At 37.8% G+C, this 27,493-nt stretch overlaps 2 protein-coding genes across 4 annotated transcripts in view; one reads left to right on the forward strand and one right to left on the reverse strand.

Moving 5' to 3' along the window:
• Positions 1-14,959, reverse strand: part of AK9 (adenylate kinase 9) — a 56,207-nt gene extending 41,248 nt beyond the window's left edge. Inside the window, exons 1-9 of the mRNA XM_041478155.1 lie at positions 14,832-14,959; positions 12,396-12,459; positions 10,001-10,053; positions 9,818-9,917; positions 8,342-8,454; positions 6,463-6,669; positions 5,656-5,781; positions 3,443-3,517; positions 1,873-1,974 (exon numbers count right to left, since the gene is read on the reverse strand). Coding sequence (XP_041334089.1) covers positions 1,873-1,974; positions 3,443-3,517; positions 5,656-5,781; positions 6,463-6,669; positions 8,342-8,454; positions 9,818-9,917; positions 10,001-10,053; positions 12,396-12,459; positions 14,832-14,948 — 957 coding nt within the window. The 5' untranslated portion in view covers positions 14,949-14,959. The remainder of the gene's footprint in view (positions 1-1,872; positions 1,975-3,442; positions 3,518-5,655; positions 5,782-6,462; positions 6,670-8,341; positions 8,455-9,817; positions 9,918-10,000; positions 10,054-12,395; positions 12,460-14,831) is intronic.
• Positions 14,960-16,442: 1,483 nt separating this feature from the next.
• FIG4 (FIG4 phosphoinositide 5-phosphatase) overlaps positions 16,443-27,493 on the forward strand; it is a 50,703-nt gene continuing 39,652 nt past the window's right edge. Inside the window, exons 1-3 of one of the 3 annotated variants that reach the window (XM_041478156.1) lie at positions 16,443-16,622; positions 26,719-26,817; positions 27,032-27,155. In XM_041478156.1, the coding sequence (XP_041334090.1) occupies positions 16,554-16,622; positions 26,719-26,817; positions 27,032-27,155 (292 nt within the window). In that variant the 5' untranslated portion in view covers positions 16,443-16,553. Of the gene's footprint in view, positions 16,623-26,718; positions 26,818-27,031; positions 27,156-27,493 lie in introns of those variants that run through there. The other 2 variants (XM_041478158.1, XM_041478159.1) reach the window with 2 other exon arrangements.

Raw genomic sequence — 27,493 nt, forward strand, 5'->3', positions numbered from 1 at the left:
CTGTTTATTAAAATAGCAATAGTTGCAATAATTTTTGTCTGAACCTACATATGCCTTTTTATTAGACTTTTTTGAAACCTTTTGATGGAAAATAAGCAAACTTAAAAAGAAAACCACATGACGGTTTTTTTAACATTTAAATAAAAATTATTTATTTCAGAATTGTAGGACAGTTTTAAAGAGAAATTACTTCATTTTTCAGGTCTGTTTAAAAGAAATAGTACTTAAAATAGTTCCTGTAGGCTTTATTTATTACTTTTAGAAGTTTAAAATGATAAAGAGCCATTTGTTGAAGACAAAAGAAAATGGCTAAGATTTCTTCAAAAGGGTTTGAAAAAAGGACCATTATCTGCACCAGGAAATAGCAATATTAAAATATCTATTTTAGCCATGCAGAAATATATTATGATAGGGATAAGTTTAATAGCCTTTTTACAGAATGTGAATAGTGAGTGAATCCTAAAGTCATGGTGACTCTAAATTCAGAATACTACAGACAAGTGCTGGCCGTGAGAAGCTGCAGAAGAAAAAAGAACCAACAAAGGCAGGCATTAAAATAGCATTTTTACACAGAAAGCTATGAATTTTCACTGACTGTCACTACTCAGATCCCTCTGTGACAGCATTTTTTCAATGCCCAAGAGCAGTCAGAAAACCAACTTGAATGTTAGGAGTGTTGAGCACAGAGAGAATAGATGATAAAGGTTTACGCTTAAATCCTTTAAATATTACCCTTGTCTTTACTGCAATGTGCCTCCTGCTGTCCTAATCTCAGAAAGGATGCAGCAAAATTGGATAAGTTCCAGAGAAAGGTAATATAATTGATCAATCCCACAACAAGCTTGTTGTGTAAGAAGGAATAAAATTTTACAGACTGGAATTCTTCGGTATAGCTACGTAAGAGCAGGACAGACATCTGAAATCATGAGTTATTAGAGGGCAGATGTAGAAAACCAAACTATTCACTGATTTCTGCATACTGGAGGAACTGAGCTAAAAGGCTGCAGGTTCAACACAAAGGGAAGCAACTCTGTGCATAATGATCAGTTACAATGCAGAACTCTTTGCCCTGAATACTGTGGTTACTCAAAGCTTACACACAAACTAAAACACACAAACTAACTAAATAATAAATACAAATGACCTCTGACACAGAAAGTCTTTCACTTGTGAATTTGTTAAGAACTGAGAAAACAGAAAAGTGAAGGGAGGGGTATTTCTCTGAGAATGGGAGGTCTCCCCATTACACTTCCATTCATATATTCAAAGTTTTGTTTCAGAAATAGGAAAGATGATCATAACTAAATATAGGAGACAACATTCATGCAAAACTTCTGGTTTTCAGGTTTATTTGGAAGGCACACAAATTGTAACTGCCATGATTCAGCAAAATTCAGCAGCAACTTGTGATGTTTCTAGTTAATTACAGGAAAATAGAACAAATGTAATCTCGGTTAGGCAGAATGTTGCTATATATGGATTAGCATGTTGATTCTTATTCAGGAAAAGAGTAGACTGAGCTAAGAGTCAGTTGCTGAGATTGTTACCCTTTGGCTAAAATTCCTTTATTTTCTTCGAAGGAATTAATTTTTCCTCTTTTGCTAAAACAAGAATTTTGTTCAAAGTTTTATTCTAATCATTACGTGGTTTTTTGGGAATGACAGATTTTTTTATTTTCATGCTTTTTAAGTGGATTTCAGCCCCAGAATGACCTTGAATTTTTATTTCTGAAAGGTCAAAGCTTACAAAATGCTCTTACTGCACGGTAAAACAAGCTGGTTGTTGTGAAACAAAGATGCTGTAATACAAGCTTACAGCAGAAAAGTAATTCTAGTTATCACAGCCATTCGCACTTTAGAAAAGCACACTTACTTTTTGCTTTCCCTCCAGCGTATCTTCCTCTTGTTCGCTTTGGAGTCTGATTACAGGAGGTGCATTTTGAACTTCCATAGATTCAAGTCGGCCTACCACTGTCTGGAAATAAAATAAGTCTTGATTTAGTACCAATCAGTGTGGGAATTGAAAAAACACAAAACTTCCACAGACACTGAAGGATTTGATCTGCAGCCTTAGAAGAAACGAAGATTGATGTAAAAATACAATACACAGATATTAAGCAGAAAAATAATGAACTTATATTTCTATAGTTGTAGGTGAGAATATGCCTTAAGTAAGGGAGAAACTGTACTGAAAAAATGGTGAAGGGTTTATAATGTAAGGGTGTGGTTGTACGGAGCAAGCTAAGAGTTTAGAAGTTATAATAGAAGCATATGTGTGAGTTAGAAGTCCATTGGATAAAAGTATCCACAGTGCAGTAGAAGTAAGTAAAGGTGATAGGTTAGAAAAGCAAAATAAATCCTGTGGCAACTGTCTATTGGTTTAAAAAGTTATATATTGTCTTATAACGAAGAAACTTGTGACTACTCTTGAGCTATGGCTGAATGCTTGTTCCTATAAAATCTTATGACCTCTGAGATTGATGTTTATCTGAGCAATAAATTGTTCTTAGCTTAATTTGGGCTAGTTTTGTTACAGGCCTTTGCCTTACTTGTAGGTAAAATGGTTGGAATTCTAACATAACTTGATTGCATTTACTATAAATTTTGTGTTGCAACATTCACAAATGGATCATAAATGAGGAAATTGTATGTTCTAATGTTGTAAAATGACTGCTTCCCCCCCCCCCCCCCCAATAAGGGCCATTCTTGGTAGAGTTAAGCATACACTGAAATAATTAACTTAGAGAATTATAATAATACAATTTATTTCAAACAGAGGAGAAAATGCAGGAGAAGTTTACTTCCTACCTTGTCAAAAACAATCTCCTACTTAACTTTCAACCCCATACTCTAGGTTTCTGATTTGAAGCAACTTTTAGTTGTGAGGCAGAGGATAAGATTATTTATCTTCAAAATTTACCATTCTAGGTTTTTTAACAGGGAGAACAAATTGCTCTGTTACAAGCTAAAAATCTAGACACAAGCACTCAGCAGAATTCTTACAAGAATCAAGGGTCTTCTATTACATTGCAAAATAATACCAAAATTAATAAAAATTATATTCCATTATGCAAAATATATTTTAGACACAAGTATCAAATAAACCAGTTTTGTAAATATGTAATACAAAAATGTTTTAATATATCATTATATTTTACATTAATACAGATCACAAAAAGCACTGGAACCAGATGGAATAATACAAAAGTTTGTAGCCTGCCTGAAAATATTCTCATGCAACATATACATAAGCCTGGGAGCAGAGCAGTGAATCTTAAAACTGATACAGGAAGGAAAGCAAGTATTTTAAAAGTCATATTTTCTAATAGTAAATGAATGTGTTTTAAACACAACTTAAAATTTTGCCATCAGGAAAACAATCCACAGGATTGAGAAATTATTTTCCAGTGGAGGTTAACTTGGTTGGTGCATAGTTTACTTACCTCCAAGACATAATCTGGTTCCTGACTTCCATCCACTTCAATAAGATATCGACAATCCTGGTAAGCCAAGAATCCCTGTTAAAGAACATGCCAATTGAGTATAGTTAACTAAATAATGACACTGAGGCTCATTCTCTTCCTATACATATCAAAGGTTGAACTCCTGGGAACTTCAGCAAAATCAGGATTCATTGTACTCATTGTTTATAAAATCTTCTGGAGATTAACTTTTATTTGATGACAGATAAACACAGAGATAATTCCAAAACTGGAGTTACAATGGCTTCAGAAGATAGCTTAGATGTCTTAGCTCAAATGCAAAAGAGCTAAAAAATATCAAGATACAGTAACATTTTGTGTATGAATTCAACTTTTAATTGTCTAACTACCTTAATTCTTTGTTGTAAAATGAAGACAATCTCAATTATTACATTTCTCAGAAATGCCAGTCATGAATCCAATGTTTTAATTTTGGTCCTGACTCTCAATTCCTTTAAAATTTGGACCATATATTTTACTTTTCTTGTTTTAAATTTTCACACTACAAATAATGTCTTAGACTTAAAAAACTAGCCCATGTCTATTGTTAATGCCTCTCTCTGAGGACTAAGAACACTCACTCCATTCCTGACAAATGATGGTCTAACCTCAAGCCTAAAATGGCCTTTTGAAGGTGACTTTACACCTTTGCAGGTAATCTGTTCCAGTTCTTCACTACATTTATGGTCAGGGCTCATTTCCTGGCTCATTTCATCTAGTCTGTCTTCTATACTGTAAATTAAATCACATGCTCTATCTTTGGTCAAGATAGATAATAACTAATTAATTTTTTCTAATACTCCTCTAAAGAGAGGATAATAGTTTGTATTTCTCTTATATACAATGGTCTTACAGTCTTACATTCATACATAGTACATTCACAGTATTTGAGTTTAAACAATAGCATTTCATTTATTGACTTAGTTTTGACTAAATCCCCACAGATGGCAGATTGTCTGAAGTACTAAGGTCTAGCCAATTATTTCACATGTCGCAGTTGTTCATTATGTTTCCTTCCTCACTGCAGTATTTCACATTTTTTCAGGTCATTTTAATCCCAACAATTTATCAAGACATCCAAGTGTGTTCTCCAAATTTTGTTCTACCTATCTTCCTATCAGTGCAAACTACACACTTTATAAGCTTTTTGTTTCAATTTAAATTTCATAATCTCAAACTCTGCCTGGGCCAATTGATAAAACCCTGTGTTCTTTTAATGTATTAGTGGAGCACTAAGCATTTTCACCAATATATTCATCACTAGTGAACCCTAAGTGAACCCTACTAACTAGTGGAATGTGTTGAAACTATTGAAGTGTGGTATACATCCTAAAGCAACTTAATCTAAACAACTTTCCATAAGCTCACATATAAGAAATCCATGTGAGATTGTGTAATAATTAAAGATACCACATTTTTTGTTTTCCCCTTCACAGCAATAACAAGTTTGTTACTCTAGCAAAGACCATTACACTACTTTTACACAATTTTATCTACAGGTTTAACTAATCCATAGGGAAATTGAAAGGCATAAACAGTAATTGTCAAGTGGGCATCAAACATGAAGATTTTGCAGTTGCTTGTACTAAGAGATTAAAAACAAAAAAGAAAAAAAACCAAAACCAAACCAAAGCAAAAAAAACCAGCAAAACAAAACAAAAATCATACAGTAATTCCACTTTCCTGAACACAACAGGGAAAGAAAATGCCATAGCTTCAGAAATAAGTGGTAAAACAAAGTAATGGGCTAATTACTGTGTATATAAATCTTCAGGCAATGAAGCAGGTGAGAAAGGGAATCTATTAGAGTGAAGACAATGGATGCAGATTATTTATGGGATTGCATTCTGGAATGTACTCTGATAATGGTGATGAAACAATGGAGTCTTCAAATATTTCACTTACTAGATTTAGAAAGCATTTGTAGTGGCAGGTATGATTTCACTTTGAGAAGTCAAAGTTGATTACTTTATCATGACTGCAGAGTAGAAACAACACCTACAGAAGATAACTTTGTATCACTGATTTCAGAATAAATTTCAGAATTTGGGGATGTGTTGCAGCATGACCACTTCAATACAACAAATCTTAAACTAAAAAAAACAATGAAAACAGTGCAAGATATTTTAAAAATCTTTTGTTATGCATAATCATATTACTTTGTATTTTCTTACTTCTAAATGAGGAAGCATTATATCCTTGTATATTCCAATTCTTTTCTCTGCATTTTCAAGAAAATCTTCAGGCCTCTGCACTAATTGATGAAAAGGTTCTGTTTTCTTACGTGGACGTTCTCCAGTCTGCAAAACAAAATTTCAAGACACAGAAATAATGTATTAAAATAATGTTTGTCTTCACTCAAAAAAGTAGCTCTGAAGAGTATTGCAATGAGTATTAGTCCAGTGACTGCTGACCATCATCTATTCTGATGAAGTGTAGTTTCTATAAATGGAGAGCAATGTGCCTAGAACTTGCATTGGTAAGTCTCTGGTCTCTATTGTAAAAATTTGACCTGACTTCAAATCTAATACCTTCCTGAAAAAAAAGAAAATCCATTTGTAGTAGTGTAACACCGAAACCAGAAAACAAGTCAGTGTCCTGCAAATATTAGTAAAAAGTTGCTACAATAAACAAAAATTAAGAACTCTTTTATTTGTCTAGATCAAGAAAAAGGCAGTGTAGAGCCACCCTTCTCCTCCTGATACACTTTTAACTTATGGTAAGAAACAGCCAGTGAATTTTGAGTCAAAGACTGAGCCCAGGTTAAGCTATACAATGATCAATATTTGGTGCCATTTAAACCTACTATTTAAGTGTTACCCCACATCTCTTAAAGCAGGACATAAATGGAATTAAGATTAATTTTGAGCAAAATAAATTCATAACATAGTACAGTGATATTTTAGAAGATCAGACTTTTTTCTGCTTTGTCTAAAGTACATGGTAATGTTTTGCCCTGTTTAGAAATTAGTAATATTTACCTCATCTTCTTCTCCTTCTTCTTCTTCTTCATCCAGCACTTCTTCCTCTTCTTCTTCTTCTTCTTCTTCCTCTTCTTCATCCTGATCTTTCTCTTTCTTACGCTTGTCAGTAACTTTAGGATCCCACTGGCTCCTCTGATATATCTCCCCTGAATCAGGGTTTTGCCTTAGTCCTGATATTCTTTGGCATAACTCATAATCTGGACACTAGCAAGGAAAAATTAAAAGGAAATTGTGTTTATTGTACTGCTATAACATCTTTTTCGTGGAGAGACAAAATTTCTCTAAATTGGTCTACTAATAACAGTATTTCATTATTGCCACAGTTACCTAGAATCTCCCTTCTTCCTTTGTTTTTGATCTAATGAAAATAGTTACAATTCTGACATATCTGTGAACACAGCTTCAATCCCCTGAAATCAAAAGCAAAGTTGTTTCTTTGACTTTGGGGCAAGGATTTTTAATGTGTATTTAGTTTCACTCCTTTTCCCAGAGGAGATAGTGTTACTACATGAAGTCAAGAATTTAATTTTTCTTTCTGGTTTAGTTAGCATCACTCTTCTATTTGTATTGTTGCATGTGAATCTATACAACACATATTCTGAACAACAGGGATTTCTCACTACATAGCATTAAAACAAAGCCTGACTTTCTGAAAAAATCTGTCCAAAAAGAAGGACAAAAATATGCTTTGTTGATGTTTTAGGATCTTTCTGAGAGCACAGAAAAAAGGTTTGAAGTAGGCATTCACCAACTTTCATTATGCATGTTCAAGCAAATTAAGTCTTAAAAGTATGGGATTAAAACAAACACTGAGTTAAACCTGCAAAGTGATAGAGTAGGACCATACCCAGAGGTTTAGCCTCTGACAAAACACACAGATGTACCAACTAGAATCAAAATCCCAGTTAAGAATGGAGCACACCTCCAGAGGCTGACTATTCAGAACCCATTCTGCACATTCAAAGTAGAAAACAAAATGAATCTAGTTGATTATAAACAGAATGTTGCTAGAGGAAGGGCCTGTAACTGTGTTCATGACTATATATATGGGTATTTTTTCAGATGGGGTCTGGCACAGTTCAGTGTGGGCCAGCTAGAACCCTCCCCAGTGAACAGCTAGGCACAGTCTGGAGAATGGCACAGGCCCTGGGCTGTTCCCTGTGGGCAGTTTGGGCCCTGCCATCCCATTCTGACCAACAAGACAGCTTAGCAGTGTTTGGCCAAAGCAGTTGGTCTGATGTCTGAAGAGACCCTCTTGCCTTGTTTGTCTTACTAATGTGGACGTAGCAAGAAAATCCATTATTTTAAGTTACATTGAGAAAGTCCTCTAAATCCCACACTAACAATGGTTTATGTTTCTCTGGTTATATCATAGTCACTTTTGTAAAATATCTGGTACGTCGCATCACTGCTCAGGAAGAAATTGAGATTTGTAAACAAGATGAATTAATAATTAAGCAGTTTCACAATTAGTGACTGAAAAATAAAACTATTTTCTAACTACTTTCTAACTTCCATATGTGAGAAGTTTCTTTCTGCATTACATAAGTGGCAGATGTACATGTGTCCAAAATCCCATCATAATAATGTAATTCAAAGCTTCTCTTTCTTGAAAACCTCTATCTTCTAATTGGTGGAGGTGCAAAAGCTGCAACTGCTCCTGAATTTCTAGGACATGTTCATTATTTTACCTCATCAATGCTTATAATGGAACAAACTAGTGAAACTCTATTCCAGTATAAAGAGAAGAATTCACCATTCCTCAATAAATTCTCTACTCAAATACACAGAGGAAAGTATTATATTTGGCATGCATAGCATATGAGTCTACTAATAATTAGAAAAAATACTAGGAAGTTACTGAAGATAACATTACCTTAATGTTAATCAGGAAATCCGGTTTTAATTTTAGATTCCTTATTTTCTCTATTTGTTGTGGAACAGTCATGTATTCCTCGGAGAGAGAAGGAAATCCAGTAAGAACATAACCTGCCAATACATTTAATTGAACATATTTTAAGAGGGTTTGTCAATTATAGAGCTGTTTACACTCATCTCCTTTAAACAATACATGTAGTGGTACAATTTTAAACAATGTACATGACACAACACTGCTAAAAAAACTCTGCAACCATGTCTGCTTCAGATGAAATATAGACAGAAAAAGTGTGTTGTTTTCAGCTTTATGGAGTACTCCCAACATCTGTTAACTCAATTAAAAATATGTAGACATTAAATACTATACTCAGACGACCCACTTTATGCACCTAGTTCAGGCATTTTAGTGCCTAAAAAGTAACAACCTTTCAGTGACCAGTTTTGCCACTAGAAGACTTTATAAAAGGCACTGCAAAAAGTAGCCACTCTATGATTTGAAGCATTTAAACTAGGAGTCTAAGCTCTTTACACAACCTTTAAACGTTTTGGCTTCTAATGAAGGGAGTTTGAACCATTCTCCTGCCTCTCAAACAGGCACTATGCACACGGTATGCACATGGATCATTTGGTAAGCACCTGTTCACTCGGGACTCCCAATGCTCAGTCCTGTTTGGCAAACAGACGGTGGCTCAACATGACAAGAGTGGTAATAATATGTTTTCCTAGTATTACAGTGCTCAGCCTCATGGATCAACTTGTGGCTTCAAGTTCCTAGGAAAGTACTGTAACTGATGATGGCTGTAAGTGTGCAGTAAGAACTATTGAATAGCAACAAAATCAATGTTCATGAGGCCAAGATGAGAGACTAAACAAAAATCAGGTGGATGTTTTTAGCCAAATAATGAGAATATTCCCTTAGAGAAATGGTGCATGCTTAGAATTTTATGTGATAACATTTAAATGCGAGTCTGGGCAGCACAAAAATGTGGCAGCGGTCTTTGCAAGAGGTGTTAGCAGTGAAGACTCCAACTTCTATGGAAGCTACTATCCACAGAGGCAAGAGGCGAAGAAGAAGAAGATAAGCAAAGGATAGCAAAACATACAGTCATTCCTCTAGGAAATTAAAATCCTGGACTCTAAACTGTTGATACTTTTACAGAATTCTGACTGGTAGTGAGGTGTGAAGAACATGCACAGCCTCTGCTTATCAACACATCCCAGATAACAACAGCTGATGTGAGGGAAATGGAAGCGTAATGTGGAAAACCATTCTTGGAGAGTGTTCGCCCCAAGTCAATAATGTGAGGAGGCTAAAAATCATTAAGTATACCTAAGGCAACTATCAACTAGATCAAAAAGTAACCAGGGGACTACCAAGAAGCTTTTGAATTATATTTGAGCACCAATAGATGTAAAATGGATGTAAAATTATAGGTAGCACATTCTAAGAAGTTTAGGCTATAAATATACTTACCATAATGAGCAACTTCTGGTGACTCATCAATCATTTGCAGAATCATTTTTGTCACCAGTTCCTCAGGAATACTTTGACCTTGACAAAGCAATTTTTGACACTAGGGTAAAATACAAAACATAGTCTTTTACAGTAAGTGTTTGTAAAAATGTGACAAAACTTACTAGAAGATTAGACTTTTACCTGAAGTCCATATTCTGATCCTTGTTGAATATTCGTTTGAATTACTTCTGAAGCTAAGGAAGCATACCAAACATAAGAAAAATAATTAACACAAAATATTTTCTAAACAGACTTGTACCTGTACATACATATGTACATGCACATACTCACACAGGAGGATGTATGTGTGCTCCAAGCCACCAGACTATTTTGAATGACAAACCATTATATTTAGGGCCATTATTATACTTTGTCCATCCAGAACCTGGTGCCTTATGGCAAGGACTGGGTAGGTGTTTCTTCCTACAATTTAACCCTGCATATACTACACAAAAATGCACAACAGCAGTTTAGCAGGATTATTTGAACTACTTACTTAAATTCAATCAGAATTACTGTCTTGTAATTCAGAGATGAGTATTTGAGCTCAATCACTTTTTAAATTTAAAACCCAAGATTTAGAAGAACTCTTTAGACACACAAAATCACCTACTTTAAGAAAAGTGACATCCATGAAATTCAAAGACTGCCCTGTGTCTCTGTGGATAGTGACACCATACTAGAATGAACCTGGAAATCTTTCACACTTCTGTATGAATTAAATAATCAGATATTTTATAAAAGTTTTCAAGAATTACTCTTACAGCTTCATTTATATTTCTAATAAACCAGGTAAAGGAAAGGTCCCAAAGCCAGGTGACCCATGCCTATACAGCCCTAATCGTTCTTCTCAAAACACAGTGGCTGTTTTCCAACTGCTCCTACTAGGAATGACGACTGTTGCACATCCTACCTTTCATACTATGGATAGGTGTTTGGGAGAACAACATTTGCTGTGGGCCAAAACTGAGACAGGGAATGTACTAATTAACAGTACAGGCAACTGAAAATCAGCAATCTGTGTGCACCCTGGCCCTGTTTTATTACGAGTATTGACCAATTCACTGGATAAATTAATAGAAAGTATTGTGTCATTAAAAAGATTGCAAACACCTTTCTGATTCAATAATTTTCTGTCTTGGTTCATTTTTAATCCAGCACAGGACAGATGTTTATACTCTGGAGCAAGTTCAGTGGAGGACACCAAAACCATCAGAAGAATGAACAGCCTAGGAGAGGCTGAAACAACTGGCCTTGTCCAGCCTGGAGGAAACCAGACAGCTCTTACTGCTATCTAAAACTACTTATTGGGAGGTCACAAAGACAGACCCACGGTCACCACAAAGTGCAGTTAGGACAGGAGGCAACAGACACGAATAGGAATATGAGAAATTCGAATGGGGGTAATTAGGCAGCAATTTTTTATCAAGAAGGCAGTCAAACATTACAAAGTGTTTATGTGGGAGAAGGTGGAGTGTCTGTCCTTGGAGATATTCCAGATTGAACTCAGCTGCCCTTTCTAGTTGACCCTGCTTTGAGAGGAATGTTTGACTCAGTCACCTCCGGAGGTCCTTTCTGAATGAAATTATTCATATTTATGTATGCTGAATTTCTTTGTTTCTTCCTTTTTTGATGTAGAAAATGAAAAAAATGTACTAGCATAAGTAACAATAAGTGTGTACACACATGTGTGCATTCACTAGCCACATGAAGACTAAAAGGAATATCATGAACAAAATAAGAAAAGAGTAATTCCCTGAATTAGAAATAAGGCTTAAAAACACAGTAACTGAGATTTAGATCAGTAGCTAAGAAAAACTTTCTAATGACAAAGAGAGTGTTACAGAGATAGACTGCCTAGAATTTTTTTAAAACAGATTTGGTGAACATTTGTCAGTACTGATTCAAATACATTCAAACAGAATGGACTGGCTTAAATACATTTCTGAATGTCCCTTCTGATTTTGGCCTGATCTATGTTTTGGACCAGATATTAATTTTTTTTCTTGCTAGACAATATTATGATACAACAATTCTATGTATACCTAAGTCAAAAAAGCACTTTATTAAAAGTGATTTTTATCATGTTAGAATTCTAAATCTTCAAAAGACGTAAAGGTACTTCATTTGATAAATAACTCTTGTTTCCTGGAGTACATCCCCTTGTATTGGACACTGCACAACCAGAAAGGAAAGAGCCTCTTATTTTTTCATGATCTGCACTGGAAAATGTCTGTACTCTTTGGAGTTGAATGAGTTGCCCCCGTGTGAACAAAAAGGGTCACAGGAACCCCCTTACAGAATTGGGAATAGAATTTATGATTAAAAAAAAACCCACATGGTTTTTCTAAGCCTTTCAATAACTAAAAGACCATGATCAGTAATTTTACTTCTGGTGAAATGATTACTTGGCCTTATCAGAAGTGTTCGCTGCAATCAGAAACACGCCCTTAGAATTACAGGGAACAGGGAGGGTATTCTAAGCCAAAAGCTGTTGTGGAGCCAAAGCAATCTTCCAAATACAGCAAGTGTTTACCTTCTATGAAAATGCAGTTCCATCTCTGTGCTAGTTTGCTAGCTAACATTTTCTTTCCAGAACCCTTAAAATGAAAAATACACTTTTAAAAGAAAAACAGACAGAACAAAACCAAACATATAACAAAACGAAGAATATATTTTCACATGATAAAAACACTGAAAATCTACCATTGGGATTAGGGCTTCTGAGTTACGAATTGGGCGAACACAAAACACTCTGTTTAATACCATCCTCTAGTTCATATTGTCTAGCATTGCTAATATGCTGCTACTTGTAGCTAATTATCTCCAAAGTTGTTATACTGAGTTTGTATCTGAGTAACTCTGTCTAAAACTCAGCCATGATTTGACCACAAATTTCTATGAGAAACTCCTTAGGACTAAAATTTATTATCTTCAGCCTCAAAGCAAATTATGACGGAAACCTACTCAACCCTTTCTGAGTAGAATACATCAGGATAATATTTTTTACTAAAACAACAAATGCTTTAAAACTGCCCTTGTTAGTCCATAAATCTGGTTAGATACTGACAAAATCTTTCTTATTTACATGAATCCAGAGGAAAACCAACACAACTGAGAGCTATAAGGCTTCCAAGAGTGATTAACTGAATGGGAATTTGCAAAACTCACCACCTGCCACCTTAAGGGCACATAAGGAGATCTGTTTTGACAGTTTTTTGTCCTTGGTAAGTTTTGTGATAAAAATAGTAAAACCCAACAAATAAATTACATTCTCGGTTAAGAGTGTATCAACAAACGCTCCAGCCTATTAATACCTTACATCTTACAGGTGTGATGAGAATATATGTATTTGGCTTTGCTTTAATGGCACTATGTTTTTAATTTAAAAGATACATCTTAAATAGGATAGTTACTCTGCACATCAGTCAGATATATAAAAGACATTACCATAAAAATAAACTATTTTGTTCCCTGCTTTCCTGGTAAGGTCTGTACAATTTCAATACCTTCTTATATTGATGTCAAGCATCTACTGAAGGCAATGGTTGAGAATATGAGAATTTTTTGTACTGTCTTTCAATGAGCATTTTATGGTGGTTTGGTCTATGAAACATAAAGTGACCTTTTTCATGCAAGGTTAAAATTTTGATGTTCATTTGAAACTAGATGAGTTAGTTCACTGTAGTTTTCTGTTGAGCTGAGTGTACTCTTACAAGTGCATAGGACACATTATAAGGCAAACGTATCAAAAATAAAAAAACACTCTTCAGCAAACTGAGGCAATAACGCAAACTCACATTTGGGGGAAAAAAAAAGAAATCTGAAAAGCTTAGGTTTACAAAACATAAAATTTTTCTAAGTTAAGGAGGCCACTAATTAGTTGACCTTGAATTATAGTTAAAAGGCAGTACAGATCCTTTTATCAGGATACCTTGGTGGATTTTGAATGTTTCTAATATATAGGATAGAATTTTGTCAAAGTTTTAATATTGAGATCTGTAATGCTTCATTGAATGTCTGTAAGTCAATACATTGACCTGAAGGTTCTTTTACACCAAATGATAACTTTAATATATCAAGTTTATTTTAAAAAATAAAATATTTTAATAGCATTGCTCTGGTTTTGGCTGGGGTAGAGTTAACTTTTTTCACAGTAGCTAGTGTGGGGCTGTGTTTTGGATTTGTGCTGGAAAAAAGTGTTGGTAATACAGTGGTGTTTCTGTTGCTGCTGAGCAGGGCTTACACAGAGCCAAGGCCTTTCCTGCTTGCCATACTGCCACACCGGTGAGGAAATGAGGGTGGATGGTGGCTGGGAGGGAACACAGCTGGGACAGATGACACTGACTGACACACAGTGATATTCCAAAGCACATGGTGTCACAGCATATAAAGCTGGGAAAGTGAAGGAAAGGGAAGTACTTTTGGAGTGACAACATTTATCTTCCCAAGTCACCGTGAAGTGTGATGGAGCCCTGGTTCCTGGGGATGGCTGAACATCTGCCTGCCCATAGGAAGTAGTGAATGAATTCCTTGTTTTGATTTGCTCACGTGCATGGCTTTTGTCAACCCATGCATTTTATCCCTTTTACCCTTCTGATTCTCTGTGCTACCCCACCAGGGTGAGTGAGTGAGCAAAAGGCTGTGTGGGGTTTGCTTGCTGACTGGGGTTAAACCACTACAAAAATAAAAACGATCCGGTTGCCAATGTCAAAAGAGAACAAACAGTTTGAGCAACGTGTAACTTTTAAGTACAGTAATAACATTTTTAACCACAATTGACTGAAGGCAAAAATTGGTCTCATTAAATGAGACCAGAATTTTTACCATCCTCTGCAGGATTTGAAGAGTGGCAAAATCCAAAAAGCAGGTATTTGACCCTTTTGGTAGCACTGGTAAACTAATGTTTTGAAAGGAAAAGTTAAATTGTTAGCAGAATATCTGACAAAAACCCTTCTATCAGACATCTTACTGGCTTTCCAAAGACAATTAAGCAAGTGGGCTTGGACAACAGAAAACATCTTTCAGCTTCATCTTCATCAAAGATGTCTGTAAAGGGCTGAGCTTGTTTTTCCTTTAGTGAAGCCATGTTTTCTAAGGCTAGAAGGAAAAAAAGAATTTGTTATAAAGTACAGTAGTTACATGTGTGTAAAATGACCTTAAAATGGAAGTGAATTACAAGGTAAATGGATTTGTAAAAAATAAAGTTTTTATAAGAAGAAAAAGCATTTACAGAACATACACAATGCACCCATCAAATAAGAGAAAAATCCACTTATGAAAAACAAAGGACTGTTGGAAAAACTCCTGATCACAAGCTGTTGATGACTTCTTCATGAGTCTCATATTGCTTGTTGCTCCTTTTTAGTTGTTTTGTTGATCTTTCCTTCCTGCTCCAATTACCACACAACTGCGACTTCTCTCTCATCCCTGAAATGGGCCATGGGCCTGCCAAGACCTTTGGTTTTGTGCTTCAGACACAGAAGGGCCCTGACATGGTCAATGGAACTACTCTCTGTGTCCACACAGGCAGGTACACAAATAAGACTCTGCTGAATTAAATTACAGTTCTTGATCTCTTCCATCATCTTCTTCACAAATCCCAGCTCTTCCAGGAAGGCAGGCAGTAGCAAGTCCAGTGCTGCACAACAAATTAAAACCTAAACAAATTTCTAATTAAGATAAGTTGGAGGAAAATTTGTGTGGGCCTTTCAAACAAAAATGGAGGCCAAAACATGAGGAGCTTGCTGAAGTTTGTTTGAAAAAGGCAAAACCCCACTGTCTTTAGAGGGCCACTTCAGTGTCACAGCCCCAGCAAAACCCACATGGAACCACCCAACCCAGCACAGCCCCACACAACTCCCAGTCAGTTTACCATTAAATTAAAAAATTCAACTAAAATCTGAGAATCTGAAAAAGTTTGTCTTGAAACATCAAACCCAAATGCTCAGACGCTTTTGCATTAAACATTTTAATATTAAAGAAAGAAAAAAGCCATACATGCGAACCAACTCCCCATTGCCCCGACAGAAACTCACCGGCTGAGCTTTACCTGCCGTTCCCAGCAGTCTCGCTCGCTCCCAAACCTTCACAAGGGCCAATTTCCTAATTCGCAAAAACCACCACAACCCAAGCAAAGAATTAAACCAGACACATACATACACAGCCCTCTACCCAGGACGATATCCCGGTGGAGCCCTCCTCCCGGTGGGAGCCCGGTCATGCGCGCCCCCGCTGCCGCTACCGCTCTGCGCGGCCCCGCTGCCCGGGCAACGGCCGCGCCCCGCCCCCTGAGGGAGGGAGAGGCAGAGGCCCCGCCTCACACAGGGGCGTGGGCGGGGCTGCGGAGCTGTTCCTGGTGCTGACCGTGCTCACCCCGCGGGGAGCGGTTTCCGGCGGGAGTAGCGAGTGCGGATGCGACACCGCCTCCTCCTCTCCCGCCTCGGTGTCCCGATGTCCCGGTGTCCCGCTGCCGCCGCCGCCGCCGCGCCCGGAGCCGCCGTTGCCGAGAGGCCGCGCGTGACGCGGCTCCGCGACGCAGGCGCGCTCTCGCGGCCTCCGGTGGGCGCGCCTGCGCGTTGGCGCGCCGGCACTTCCGTGTTGCCTCGGTGCCGGCGGTGGTTCCCCGCTCGGACCCGGAGTGTTCCTCCCCCGGCTCCGGCTGTTCCCGGGGTGTTCCCGGGCAGCCCCCGCCATGCCGGTGGCGGCCGCCGCCCCCCTGATCAGCTCCGTGCAGAAGCTGGTGCTGTACGAGACCAGGGCTGTAAGTAGCGTCCCCCCCGCCGCCGCCGGCGGTCCCGGGGCTGCGGCCTCCGCCCAGCGCGGAGGGATGTCCCGGCACCCCCCGGCGTGTTGGCTCGGCCCTGCCCGGAGCTGCTGCCTCGGCTGGGTTGCAGCTTGTCAAAAACCACGCCTTACCTTTCTTTTCTGTGTTGCGATCTGGTCCTTTTTGGTCACACGCTCAAAATATGCCAAGAACTGAGAAAAAGAAGGTTTAAAAGTTCCTTTTTTCGCTGTGTCTCTGCCTCGTGGCTTAAGCGGAGCAGTGGCCTCTGGGGGCAGGTCAGCGCAGGGCCCTGCGGTGGGGATGCTCTGCGGTGGGAATGAAGGTTGGGCCCCTGCTTGTTCTGTCCTGTGGCTGCTGTCACACTGCCAGGAGAGCAGGGCACTTAAAACTGGACAGCTGAAGGTGTCCGGAATTAATATTTGAATTAAGAATGGCTGAATTGGTTGTCACCTGCACCGACCTGTTTGCTCTTTATGACACACTTCAGTCCTCGTTGTCTGAATGACTGGTGAAACAGTTTCCGAAGTTTTCAGTCTGACCTCTGGAAGTAAGCTCTTGAAGATTTCCAGCATTCCTTACATCCTGTTGTAGAATCTATAGGCATGTGTTGTTCACAGTACTTTTTTGTCCTGGACAAAGTGGATTGGAGGTTGGAGTGGTAATTGCTGCTTTAGCCATGCGATGAGCACAGCGTGAGTCAGAAGCCAATTCTTGGTGTAAATACCACTGTGTTTACCATTCCTTAGCTCCCAATCAGATTTCTTTCTGTTTCATAGTATGTTGGTTTCTTCACTTGAGGTAGTTTTTGAAAGGTTTATGTACCATGGCTCTAAATGCAGGTTAGGTCTAGTTTCAAGTTCAGCTGTTACCTGTACTGTTAACACGAAGATCATTTACACACTGAAGCCCCTTGGAAGCTTCCCAAAATGTCACAGATGAAAGAATGATCTCAGTATAAATAGAAATCTGACTTCCAGCTCTGCTTCTGTCTGAAGCAGATTTGTGTGTTTGTCATAATTCCCCACTGAACAGCCTATGAAACAGACACAGATTAAAGTATGCAGAGTTATTTTTACAAGTAAATTTTAAAAATGAAGGTTACACTCCAGAAAGTCTTTTCAAAGTGTTACCTTTTACTTATGCCTAAATGAATTTTGAAAGCTACCTTATTTATCTTTCTCATTGTTGCTGGTACAGGCTACTTTTTGTTCTATTTTCAGCTACATTATTGTTATACATGAGTAGGGCACCGGGCAAATGTGATGTCTGAATCAGGTCCTGTATTACTCAGTTTAGCTGTTCTTGGCTCACAACTCATGCTACATCTCAGTTAGCTGAGATTTGGCTTCTAGTGACTGGCATGTGTGGGTACCTGGCCTGCTTCTCTCTGTTGCTGAGAGACAACGTGCTGTGTGCAGGGCAAATATTGTGCTTTGGAGTTCTGTCAGCTGTCTGCCATTCTCTGGGCCTCTCCAGCTGATGCTGGTATTTCAGGAGCCACAGTCTTTTACATCTGGGCAGTGGTAGCTCTGCCTGGATGGATGGGTTTGTCCATGCTGTGCTTTGCTCAGAATTCAGTGAGGGGCAGATCCAGCAGTCCTGATCGCTCCAGGAGGTGAGATGGTTTTCATCAGCTGTGAAAGGCAGTGGTTTGTGGATGAGCATGTGCTGTTTGCAATGTCTCAGCTGAGCAAGGGCATCTCAAAGCTGTTACTTCAGTCACTTCTTGTGAGTGATGAAAATGGATTTTTTTCCCCTGAGTAAGGTTTTGTTCTTACTAAAAAGTACAAATTTAAACACTTTGTGGTTTGATATTCGAATTCTAGTAATTTTTTTCAAAAGAAAAAATCCAGTAGGAGTCATTTTGGTGTAATTATTTGAAAAGACTCGCTGCACTTAATAAGTGCCTGGACCAAGGGATGCCAGAAGGGACTTCCAAGTTGAGACCCCTGCTCAAAGCAGCTTCAACAAGCATATTGCTCAGGGTTGTGTGCAGCTGAGTTTTGAATATTGATTTTATAGCCTCTGCAGACCACTCACAAGAGTTTGTCTCTCTTAGCTACGCTTTCCTGTTGCATGGTTTTAGACAGCAGCAGGATGCTGCCAAAGCTTTCTGAAGTCTGAACAAACCTAAACCCAGTTCTCTCAGCCTTTACCAGCACACCACGTGCTCTGTCCTGTGGATCATCTGGAGAGCTCTCTGCTGGAATCACTCTGCTATGTCAATGTCTGTCTTGTACTGGGGAGCCCAAAATTGGACTTCTGGTTTGATCAGTTGCTGTTACAGCTCATTCAGTGTCGTGTTGTGCTGCTGACAAACTTCTCCCCGAGGTATCCCTCATGCCATCTCCTTTGCATGAGATCTCACAGTCATGCAGTTGCCAGCTGTGACAGTCACTTGTACAGCATAAGCATCATCCAAAAATAAAAATGAACAGCTTTCTCCTGTTTCAGGTGCTCTTCTGATTTCCCTAAGGCCATAGACTTGCTAGATCCAGCATGTGGAATTTGGAGTTGTGTCAAATACAGGCTAAAGTGAGACTGCATCCTAAGATTTCTGGTGCAAAAAAGGAATTATTTAAGTTGTCAGCAGTGGCAGAAACAGTGATGCTTACACTGGTCATAGAGCTAATTCCTGTAAAATCCCTCTGTGTTGAAGAGACACAGAAGGAAGAGATTAAATGGATGAGGAAGTGGAAAAAGTGGAAACGGTTTACAGAGGGTTTCTTTTTAGATAAAAATACAATAGCATTATTGAAGTCAAAGAGGATAGGCTCTGGTACTGTTATTGGAGTCAAATGAGAGACTGCAAGAGGTGAGGAGAACTGAATTCACAGCATCAATTGAATTAACAGAGAGCAAAATTCTATATTTTCTATTAATGTTTATATTTAGGGTAGTTGCTGAAACCTGCCTTTCCAGCTCATGCTTTGGGTCAATAAATGCCATGGAGATGTTAACTGTATCTCCTGCTCGTCCTACGTAGTTGAAAGCTTGTTTAGTAGTAGTCAGAAAGATGAACTGAAGCTTTTACTCAGATCAATGCCAATTATCTTTCCTTTTATACATATATTGATCACTGAAATGCACACCAGAGGGCACTAAAGATATTTGAGCTCTATGACTAATAAAAACAAAAAGATACTTTCCTCTCTTCTTCAGGAGAAGGTGGAACTTTTGTGTTTCCCCCAGATGAAGCCCACCTGAAAGCTGTAGGTTAGTTCACTGGAAATTATCATTCCCCTGAGGCAACGTGGCATTGAACAAGACAATTTGTGTTGTCTCTATAAAGTCATATAATTTGTCTATCTTTCAGGATATTATGAGGCTTAATTAGTAATATTTTATTCTAGTCAGGTTCTTTTACAGTCTCCATCTCCACAATATCCAAATGACTTGCACAAGCTTATTAAGTAAAGTGACTGGCATAATTACCTGTAGATATTTCTGCCCTTTGTTCACCAGAGAAAACTATGGGCATTTGTTTTATTTTAAATGTTGTTTATTCTAATAATAACAGTGTAGAGATTTTTGTATTAAAATCTCCAAAGTTTGCATATTTAATGTTGAAGTTAATCCGTGGTCAATTTGGAGAAACTTTAATATAACACAGAAAAAGCTATAGAATTTCTACTGAATTATGAAGTGCGCTGATTGATACAGATGGGTATCTGACACATTCAAAAATGTTGAAAGAGTGAACAGCCTACTGGGCAACCATTAGCTATCATCATTTTCTGGCTAGAAGTGGCTGTGAAATGCGTTCTCTTTGGAACAGTTTCATTAGCAGAAGACAGCTCCTTTCAGCTGACTCTTCTATTCCCTGTGTATTGGCGTTCCAGGAGTGATGATGATGTGGCAGAGGATGGAATTGGGATGAGAGGAGGAGTTTTGGGCAACTCAAGAAGACACTGTTTCTGTCTTAAATGCCTTGCCATACTGCTGGATTTATGGCTATAAAATAGAGAAAGTTCTACTGATGTATGTGGGCTCTGAGAGCATTTATGAAGAGGGCAGATAGCTGGTGGCATAGCGGTGATGAGAACACAAGTTTTGAAGGATATGTGCTATTCAGGCAGAACAAAACTAAAGTTTAAAAGTGGATGCATCCCAGTTGATGTGAAAGATGTACCTACAAATGTCTGCCTAAGTTCTGGAAACATGGATTTTATTTCTTTTGTTCTGTGTTGTCCTGGGTGTCATTATATGATCACTAGAGAAACAGGAGAGAAATACACATACAGATTTGGTTTTGGTATGAATCCACCTTTATGGATGGGAGGCTTGTGGATAAATGATCACAAACTGGTGTATTTAAAGGTAATGATTCCATGGAAAAAAACAGTATTTATTTTAATGTAACAAAGGATGAATAAAAATAGGCACTTTTTATTACAAATTTTTATTATTAAAACTGATTTTGCTATGACCCTAAAAACTAAATAAATATTATTCTCTGTTTAAAGTAGAAATTTACTTTGAGCATGAAAGTACTGAACAAGGAATGAAGAGAAAGTGAGTAACAAGAATAAGGTTATGAAAAAGGGATCAATCAGTGTTGAGGTAAAAATAAATATACTAACCAGTGAAATTACTCTGAATATTTTCAAGTCACTCAAGTCAAGGGTAGTGCTGTGACTGGAATATGACAAATGGAATATTTAATCCATTCTGAAGTCCTGCATATAGGAAAGTAATTGCAAATTCAGGCAAATGACATAAAACAGTCTAAGGAAGATGCTGTCAGATTAACCTGGTTGTATTGCACATTTTAATCTAAAAATTAGATGGCCTTATGTATTTAAATCAAATCCTCTATTGAGATGCAGTGCCACAAGGAAAATCTCTGTTACAGAAGGAAGAAGCTTAGTAGAGAAATTAGTAGATAAATTAGTGTGGAGTGAATGAAGAATCATCTGATAGGGATGATTTTTTTCAAGTAATGTTTTTAGGACTGATGTACTTAAGCATTTTCATTAATGTTATTAGCTGAAAATGGGGACCAGCTCTGATTAGTCTTTTAAGGTATTGTAAATAATTAGTATAATCAAAGCACAATAAAGCAAGAAATGATGATGATCCTCAGGAGTAGATAAAAGAAATAATTTGAAGTATAATGGTGTACTATAAAAGTTCATGCACCTTAAAATGGATTACACACCAATGAAAGTTTACTGAGAGTTTATCAATTTAGAAGCAGCAGAGGAGAAGGATCTGCGTGTTTAATCTGAAGGAGTGGGAGGGTTGAGCTGCTGGTGAATTACAGCTCTGAAAGAGAGACGTGGTTATTTGTGGTATGGTCATTAATGAAAAATATGAATGTATCTGTAGAATAAAATCTTGGATGGTATATTGTGTAGGTTTACAGTCCATATTCATCTAGGAAACAAGAATTCACCTGGGAATAATTCCATTGAAGGTCTGGTGAGGTAACATACACGCTAGCAATGTCTTGAGAGGAGTAAAGGGACAGCAAGACTTTAGTCTATTGAAGTGACTGCTGAACAGGCATCTGGTTACTTATTTTTCTGAAAGCATTCTAGCAGAATAGATGCTAAAGAGCAAATACGTATTTGGCTAAAGAAAAATGTGTAGATAGATAATTAATAGATTTAGTTTAGAATTAGAAGGGAGAATCTGGAGGAATCCTTCAATGGACTAGCAAGGGAAAAGTTTGGGACCAAAAAGCTTTGGTTGCCTTGGGACGAAAGGGAATTCTGTGGCTTGTAAGATGCAGAATGGGTACTCTTTCCTATGACCAGGGGGTGGTGCTTGGCAGCATATGTTCTTAAAATTTCTGCTGTTGAAGGAGCCTCTTTTGAAGAGTTTCAACAGATTACAGGAAGCAGACAGCTTTGCTTCTCCAGGTACCTCTCTTTATGACTTATCATGTCTTCCTTTCTTCGTGTCATTCTGCCACTTTCTGCGAGAGAAGAAAGACACTTCCAGAATTACTCTAGGTCCTGTAGAAAGAAAGAGCAGAGTGGAGTTTTTACAATGAGATGTAATTATACTGTGATTCTGTTTTAACTGTCAGTAAATTACATACGTTCTCCCCAGGTCAAGTCTGTTTTGCCTGTAATGGTAAGTGTTAGGCAGTCTTTCTGTCCTAACCCCATCACCTTTTCCGTCTTATTTTCTGTGCCTGTCCTGTTGAGGAGGGGGAGTGAGAGAGCAGCTGGGTAGGGATCTGGATGATGGCCATGGTGAACCCGCTTCTGGGCTTTGTGTTTCTAGACACATCCATGGTCTCAGCAGGTATTGTTTGCAAGCTTTTTGTCTAAGATCATTAGTGTTTTCTTAATGCTATTTGAAGATTTGAAAATTGGCTGTATTAGTGCACTGGCTATTTTTCAACTTATAGTGTATTTTTGCACTTTTTTTCCCTGCTAATTAAGCTCTTTGTAGCTTTTTAGCTGAGGATTGAAAACATTTTTTGCTGTGCTAGCATTTCTTAATCATACTTAGTCTATGCAAAGAAGTAAATCATAGTTATAGACTCGGAGTTCTAAGAAGTAATCTTAAAGAAAAAAGGAAAAAAAAAGTAAGCAGAATGTTTGATTTCAGAACTATTATCCTGCCATTAAAAACCAACAAATTTCAGTAAGTATTTTTAATTTTTTTTCAACTCCTTTTAGAAGAAGCTGTTTTGCTTGCTTTAGCTGAATCAAAAGATTGATAAAAGATGGTGTAAAGCCTTTCAGTTGGATTGCTTTGGTTAAAACTCAGTCCCAGGTGGAAATGACTAATGCTGTTCCTATCTTGTGGTTGCTTAGTGATAATTGTGCAATAAATTAAGCTTCAGTCCAGCTCTTGTAGCTGCCTGGTGTGTTGCCATAGTTGGTAAAGTGTACTTGTTAACGAATTTCAGCAAAGACCAGGGGCACAGTAAACCTGGAAGCAGCATGGGTCACCTCAGGTGTGGTTGGAGGGCTCTGGCCAGAGCACGGTGAGGGAGCCGGCAGTTTCTGCTGCAGTTCTGTTCTCTGGAAAAAGTACTTTGTTGGTCAAGGTTGCCTGTTTGTCTAAATGCACTGGCTGTGCTGTGGAGTGGAATTCTTTGAGACACTTGGGAAATGCTTGAAATTATTCAGTTCAACATAGTAATAAACAGAATGAAGTAATAAGCATAAACACTCCAGAAAGTTTCCCGTAGCTTTTGCTCTTTTTTTATTGCAATAATTTCTGGTAATCAAAAGAGTTGTAAACACTACAGCACATTTTAGCTTTGATTAATTTTACAATTATATTACAACAATAAAAATTTATTTGCTGTTATTTGCTCAGTATTGTGCTGATTTGGTATTTTTCTTTATGATTTGTTAGTATTCATGTGATGGGAAATATAATTGCGGCACATGTCACTGATACGGTTTTATTTGTGCTCTGTGTCATCCAGTAAGACAGACTTACTTATTCATTAGATACATAAATTAGGTAGCAGAAACAGCTAATGTTGAAGTGTCTTTTTTGTGTATTTTTTTGCATCATTAGTTTTCTTACAATCTTTGTTTTTCTTTCAGATCTTGAAGGTTGAATATGAGTGAGCATATCAGGCTGTTTTTCAAGTAATTGTGGGGTTGTTAGCCTGTCCTGAAAACTTCCCAAGCACAGGTCTCATTTTGGGATCCTAGTTTTGAACACTAACCCAAATTCAGATGTTTTTGCAGATGTTTCATTTATTACTTCCACAAGAATATCCTCTGACATGCAGTGGGTAACATGCCCATTTGCTAAATAGAGATTTCTTATTGCCTGCCTTACTTTAAGTCCATTGATGCTGAGTTTTGATGCTGCTCTCAAGTGACTTTCCTTAATACGTTCCACAGTCTGACTCTCCAGCTTAAACCCTGTAAATTAGTCTTTAAATGACTTCAGAGAGCCTGTTAAGTACCATTCATTATGGGGGTTGCTTCCATGGTCTGCAGGTACAATTACTCCTCATCTAATCTGATGTTGCTGCTGCTGTTCTAAGCAGCAGCACCTAATGCTGGCCCTGTAGCTGTGCACAGCTCTCTGTTGCAGCTGCCAAGGTGATGTGAGTGATGCATTCCTCATAGCACTTCTTTATGTTTTATTGTTTAATTAAAATGATAATGGAGAAGTATCCAGCTGAACTTCCTTAGAAATAGCATTTGCAACTCTATATCCATCTCTCTCTCTCTCCCCCTCCCCATGTGTCATGTGTGTTCCAATTTTAAATGTGCTCTATGGTCCAAACTGCTATTAGGACAAGCACCTTAGAGTTTTGCTCTTCTATTTTTATTCAGTATTATTTGTTGGTAACCATAGGTGTGTCACTTTGGGAAGAAATTGCACTCATTTAGTGAGGTGGACATAGTGGGACGTCACTGTGCTGTACTGCAGTATTATGGAATACTTAAATTGTTTACCTTTAATTAAATAACAGATTTCTGCAAATAAAGAAGCTGCACTCCTGAAATGCATATTAACTTATCATCTGAGTGTTACAAATGAATATATTTCCCTCTGCCTATTCACCTTTGCTGCATAAGAAAAAGATGGTATAATGGCATGGTCAAAGCAAGTGTCAGTCTTGGTGGTGTGGTGTTTCTTGCTGATGGTGGGAGATAGCAGCAGAAAGAGCTGTACCATTTGGTGCTATGCACTGTCCCTGTAATTTCCCTCCTGGGAAGCAAGAGCTTGGCACTGAGGGATCCCCTGCAGAGGCTGCTCTGAGGAGGCCAGGCTGGGGAGCCTGGGCTGTGCGCTGCAGGACATCACTGCTGGAAAAAAACCCGTAGGAAACTTTTTAGCTTTCCTGTGCCAAAGTGCTGCCTCAAAGCCTTTGGTGAGGGAGTGTTGTGATGGCATATGAATTTGAGGGGCCTTCTTACTGTCATTTGGGAGTAAACAGCAAAACCTACCACTCAGTTACCACAGTAATATCAGTGTACAAGGTGGAGCCAGAAATTGGTGGTGTTTCCTTTTGTGGCTTTTAAAGTTAAGGGGCTTTTCCTGTTTAGAGCTTATTGAATATCTGTATGCTTTGTGAATTCAAGGAAGCTGAAGAGGTCTTTAAGTTCTTTTTTCACCTTAAATATTTTGAGAGTAAAGATGTTTCTTAATATCTAATTGGTATAAATTATGAAATTGTGAGGTTTGTATGAATATTATTATTGATTTATTTTCCCACATCTTAAGTCCATGTGACTCTGACTGCATAGATCCACGTGAATTTGCCATGCTTTCCTACAAGGTTGAGCATTATTAATGAGTTCCACCTTGCTGTGATAGCACCACACTGATTGAATGAATTAGAAAAAATGAGAGCTACTTTTAGCAAGTCAGTCTTGCAACCTGTGCTTGTTGTTAATTCCTCTAAATGCAGAAATTAATTTCTAGTTTGATCTCCTTATATGAAAAATGAACATACTATATGTTTATCTGTGGTCATTCTTTCATAGTTTAAATGTGAATTAAAGCTAATGGTTTTTTAAGCAGTAGTATTGTTAACCAGAAAATTTTAGTTTTGTGGAAGAACATTGTTGAGAAGAATATCATAGCAAATATAAATAAAAATGGAAGAAAACTTGCAGTACTAAAGTACCTAAAATTTTGCAGTGTTTAGTGTGGATCAGGAAAGACTAATTGACAGAAATAGCAAAGGAGTAGAATATAGCAACAGAAGTTTTAGATCATGAAAAGTGAAAAACTCATGCATAAGCTTCTGATAAATTTTACAGAGCAAGTGAAAACAGTAGTGGCTGGGGCAGGGTGTGGTTGGACAGTAGCTGGTGTAAGTTACAGTTTATCTTCTCTAAACAGGTTTTAACCTTTGATTTTAAATTTTTTTTTCCTGCTTGTAAAAAGGAGAGAAAGAGGTCTTGTAAGTTGTAGAAGTTGGTTGTATACAAATATACCTCCTAAGATACGTGTCTAAAACAGTTCATTAACAGTCCATACGGAACATTGCATATTTGATGTTAATAGTAGTGGATCTAGTCTAGGCAAAATGTAAATGGCATTGCTGATGTCTTAAGTTACACTGTTTTGGTTGCTATATCTTGTATAATATTCTGACCGGTTTTGTTGTTTTTCTTTTGTGTAGCGGTATTTTCTGGTTGGAAGTAATCCTGCAGAAACCAAATACCGTGTTTTGAAAATAGACCGCACTGAACCAAAGGATTTGGTTATAATTGATGATAAGGTAAGTGCCTCTGTATTGAGTTGCTGGGCTTTTTCCCCAGTTGTTTCAAATAATACTGGTTCCTTGTTGGTAGCACTGAAATGGGAAAGAAAGAATGTAGAGCAGGCCTTTGGTTTATTGTATATTTCACAGATTAAGCAAATTCTTTTATGCTCTGACATGAAATAACACTTAGCTACCAAAACAGTAACTTCTGTGACTTTTTCTTTTAAAGCATGTTTATACTCAGCAAGAGGTGAGGGAACTTCTCGGTCGTTTAGACCTGGGGAACAGAACTAAGATGGGGCAGAAGGGCTCTTCTGGGTTATCTCGAGCTGTCTCTGCTTTTGGTATAGTAGGTAAGTGTTTTGATTGATTTTATCAAATCTTTTGTTTTCCTGGGAGGTGAGGCTTATTGTGTCATGTTGTATATCTTTCTGTCTCCCCCAATTTTATTTATTTATGAAACTAAAAAGGAATTAGAAATTTGTAATTCTCAATGATAAGTAAGTTTCTGTGTATTTTTTGAAAACAGGTGGTCAGTACAGGAGTGAAAGTTGTGCTGTAATCAGTCTTTTCTTTGTCACTAAGGGACAGATCTAGGAAATAGCCAGGCTCTAGAAACTTGGTTGAAGATTTTACCAAACCCAGCTGATCTTAGAATACAAATCATGTAGAACCTGGCTCCTGAATTCCA

This window comes from Pyrgilauda ruficollis, unplaced genomic scaffold, assembly GCF_017590135.1.
Source record: "Pyrgilauda ruficollis isolate IOZ18807 unplaced genomic scaffold, ASM1759013v1 scaffold43, whole genome shotgun sequence".
Taxonomy (NCBI): domain Eukaryota; kingdom Metazoa; phylum Chordata; class Aves; order Passeriformes; family Passeridae; genus Pyrgilauda; species Pyrgilauda ruficollis.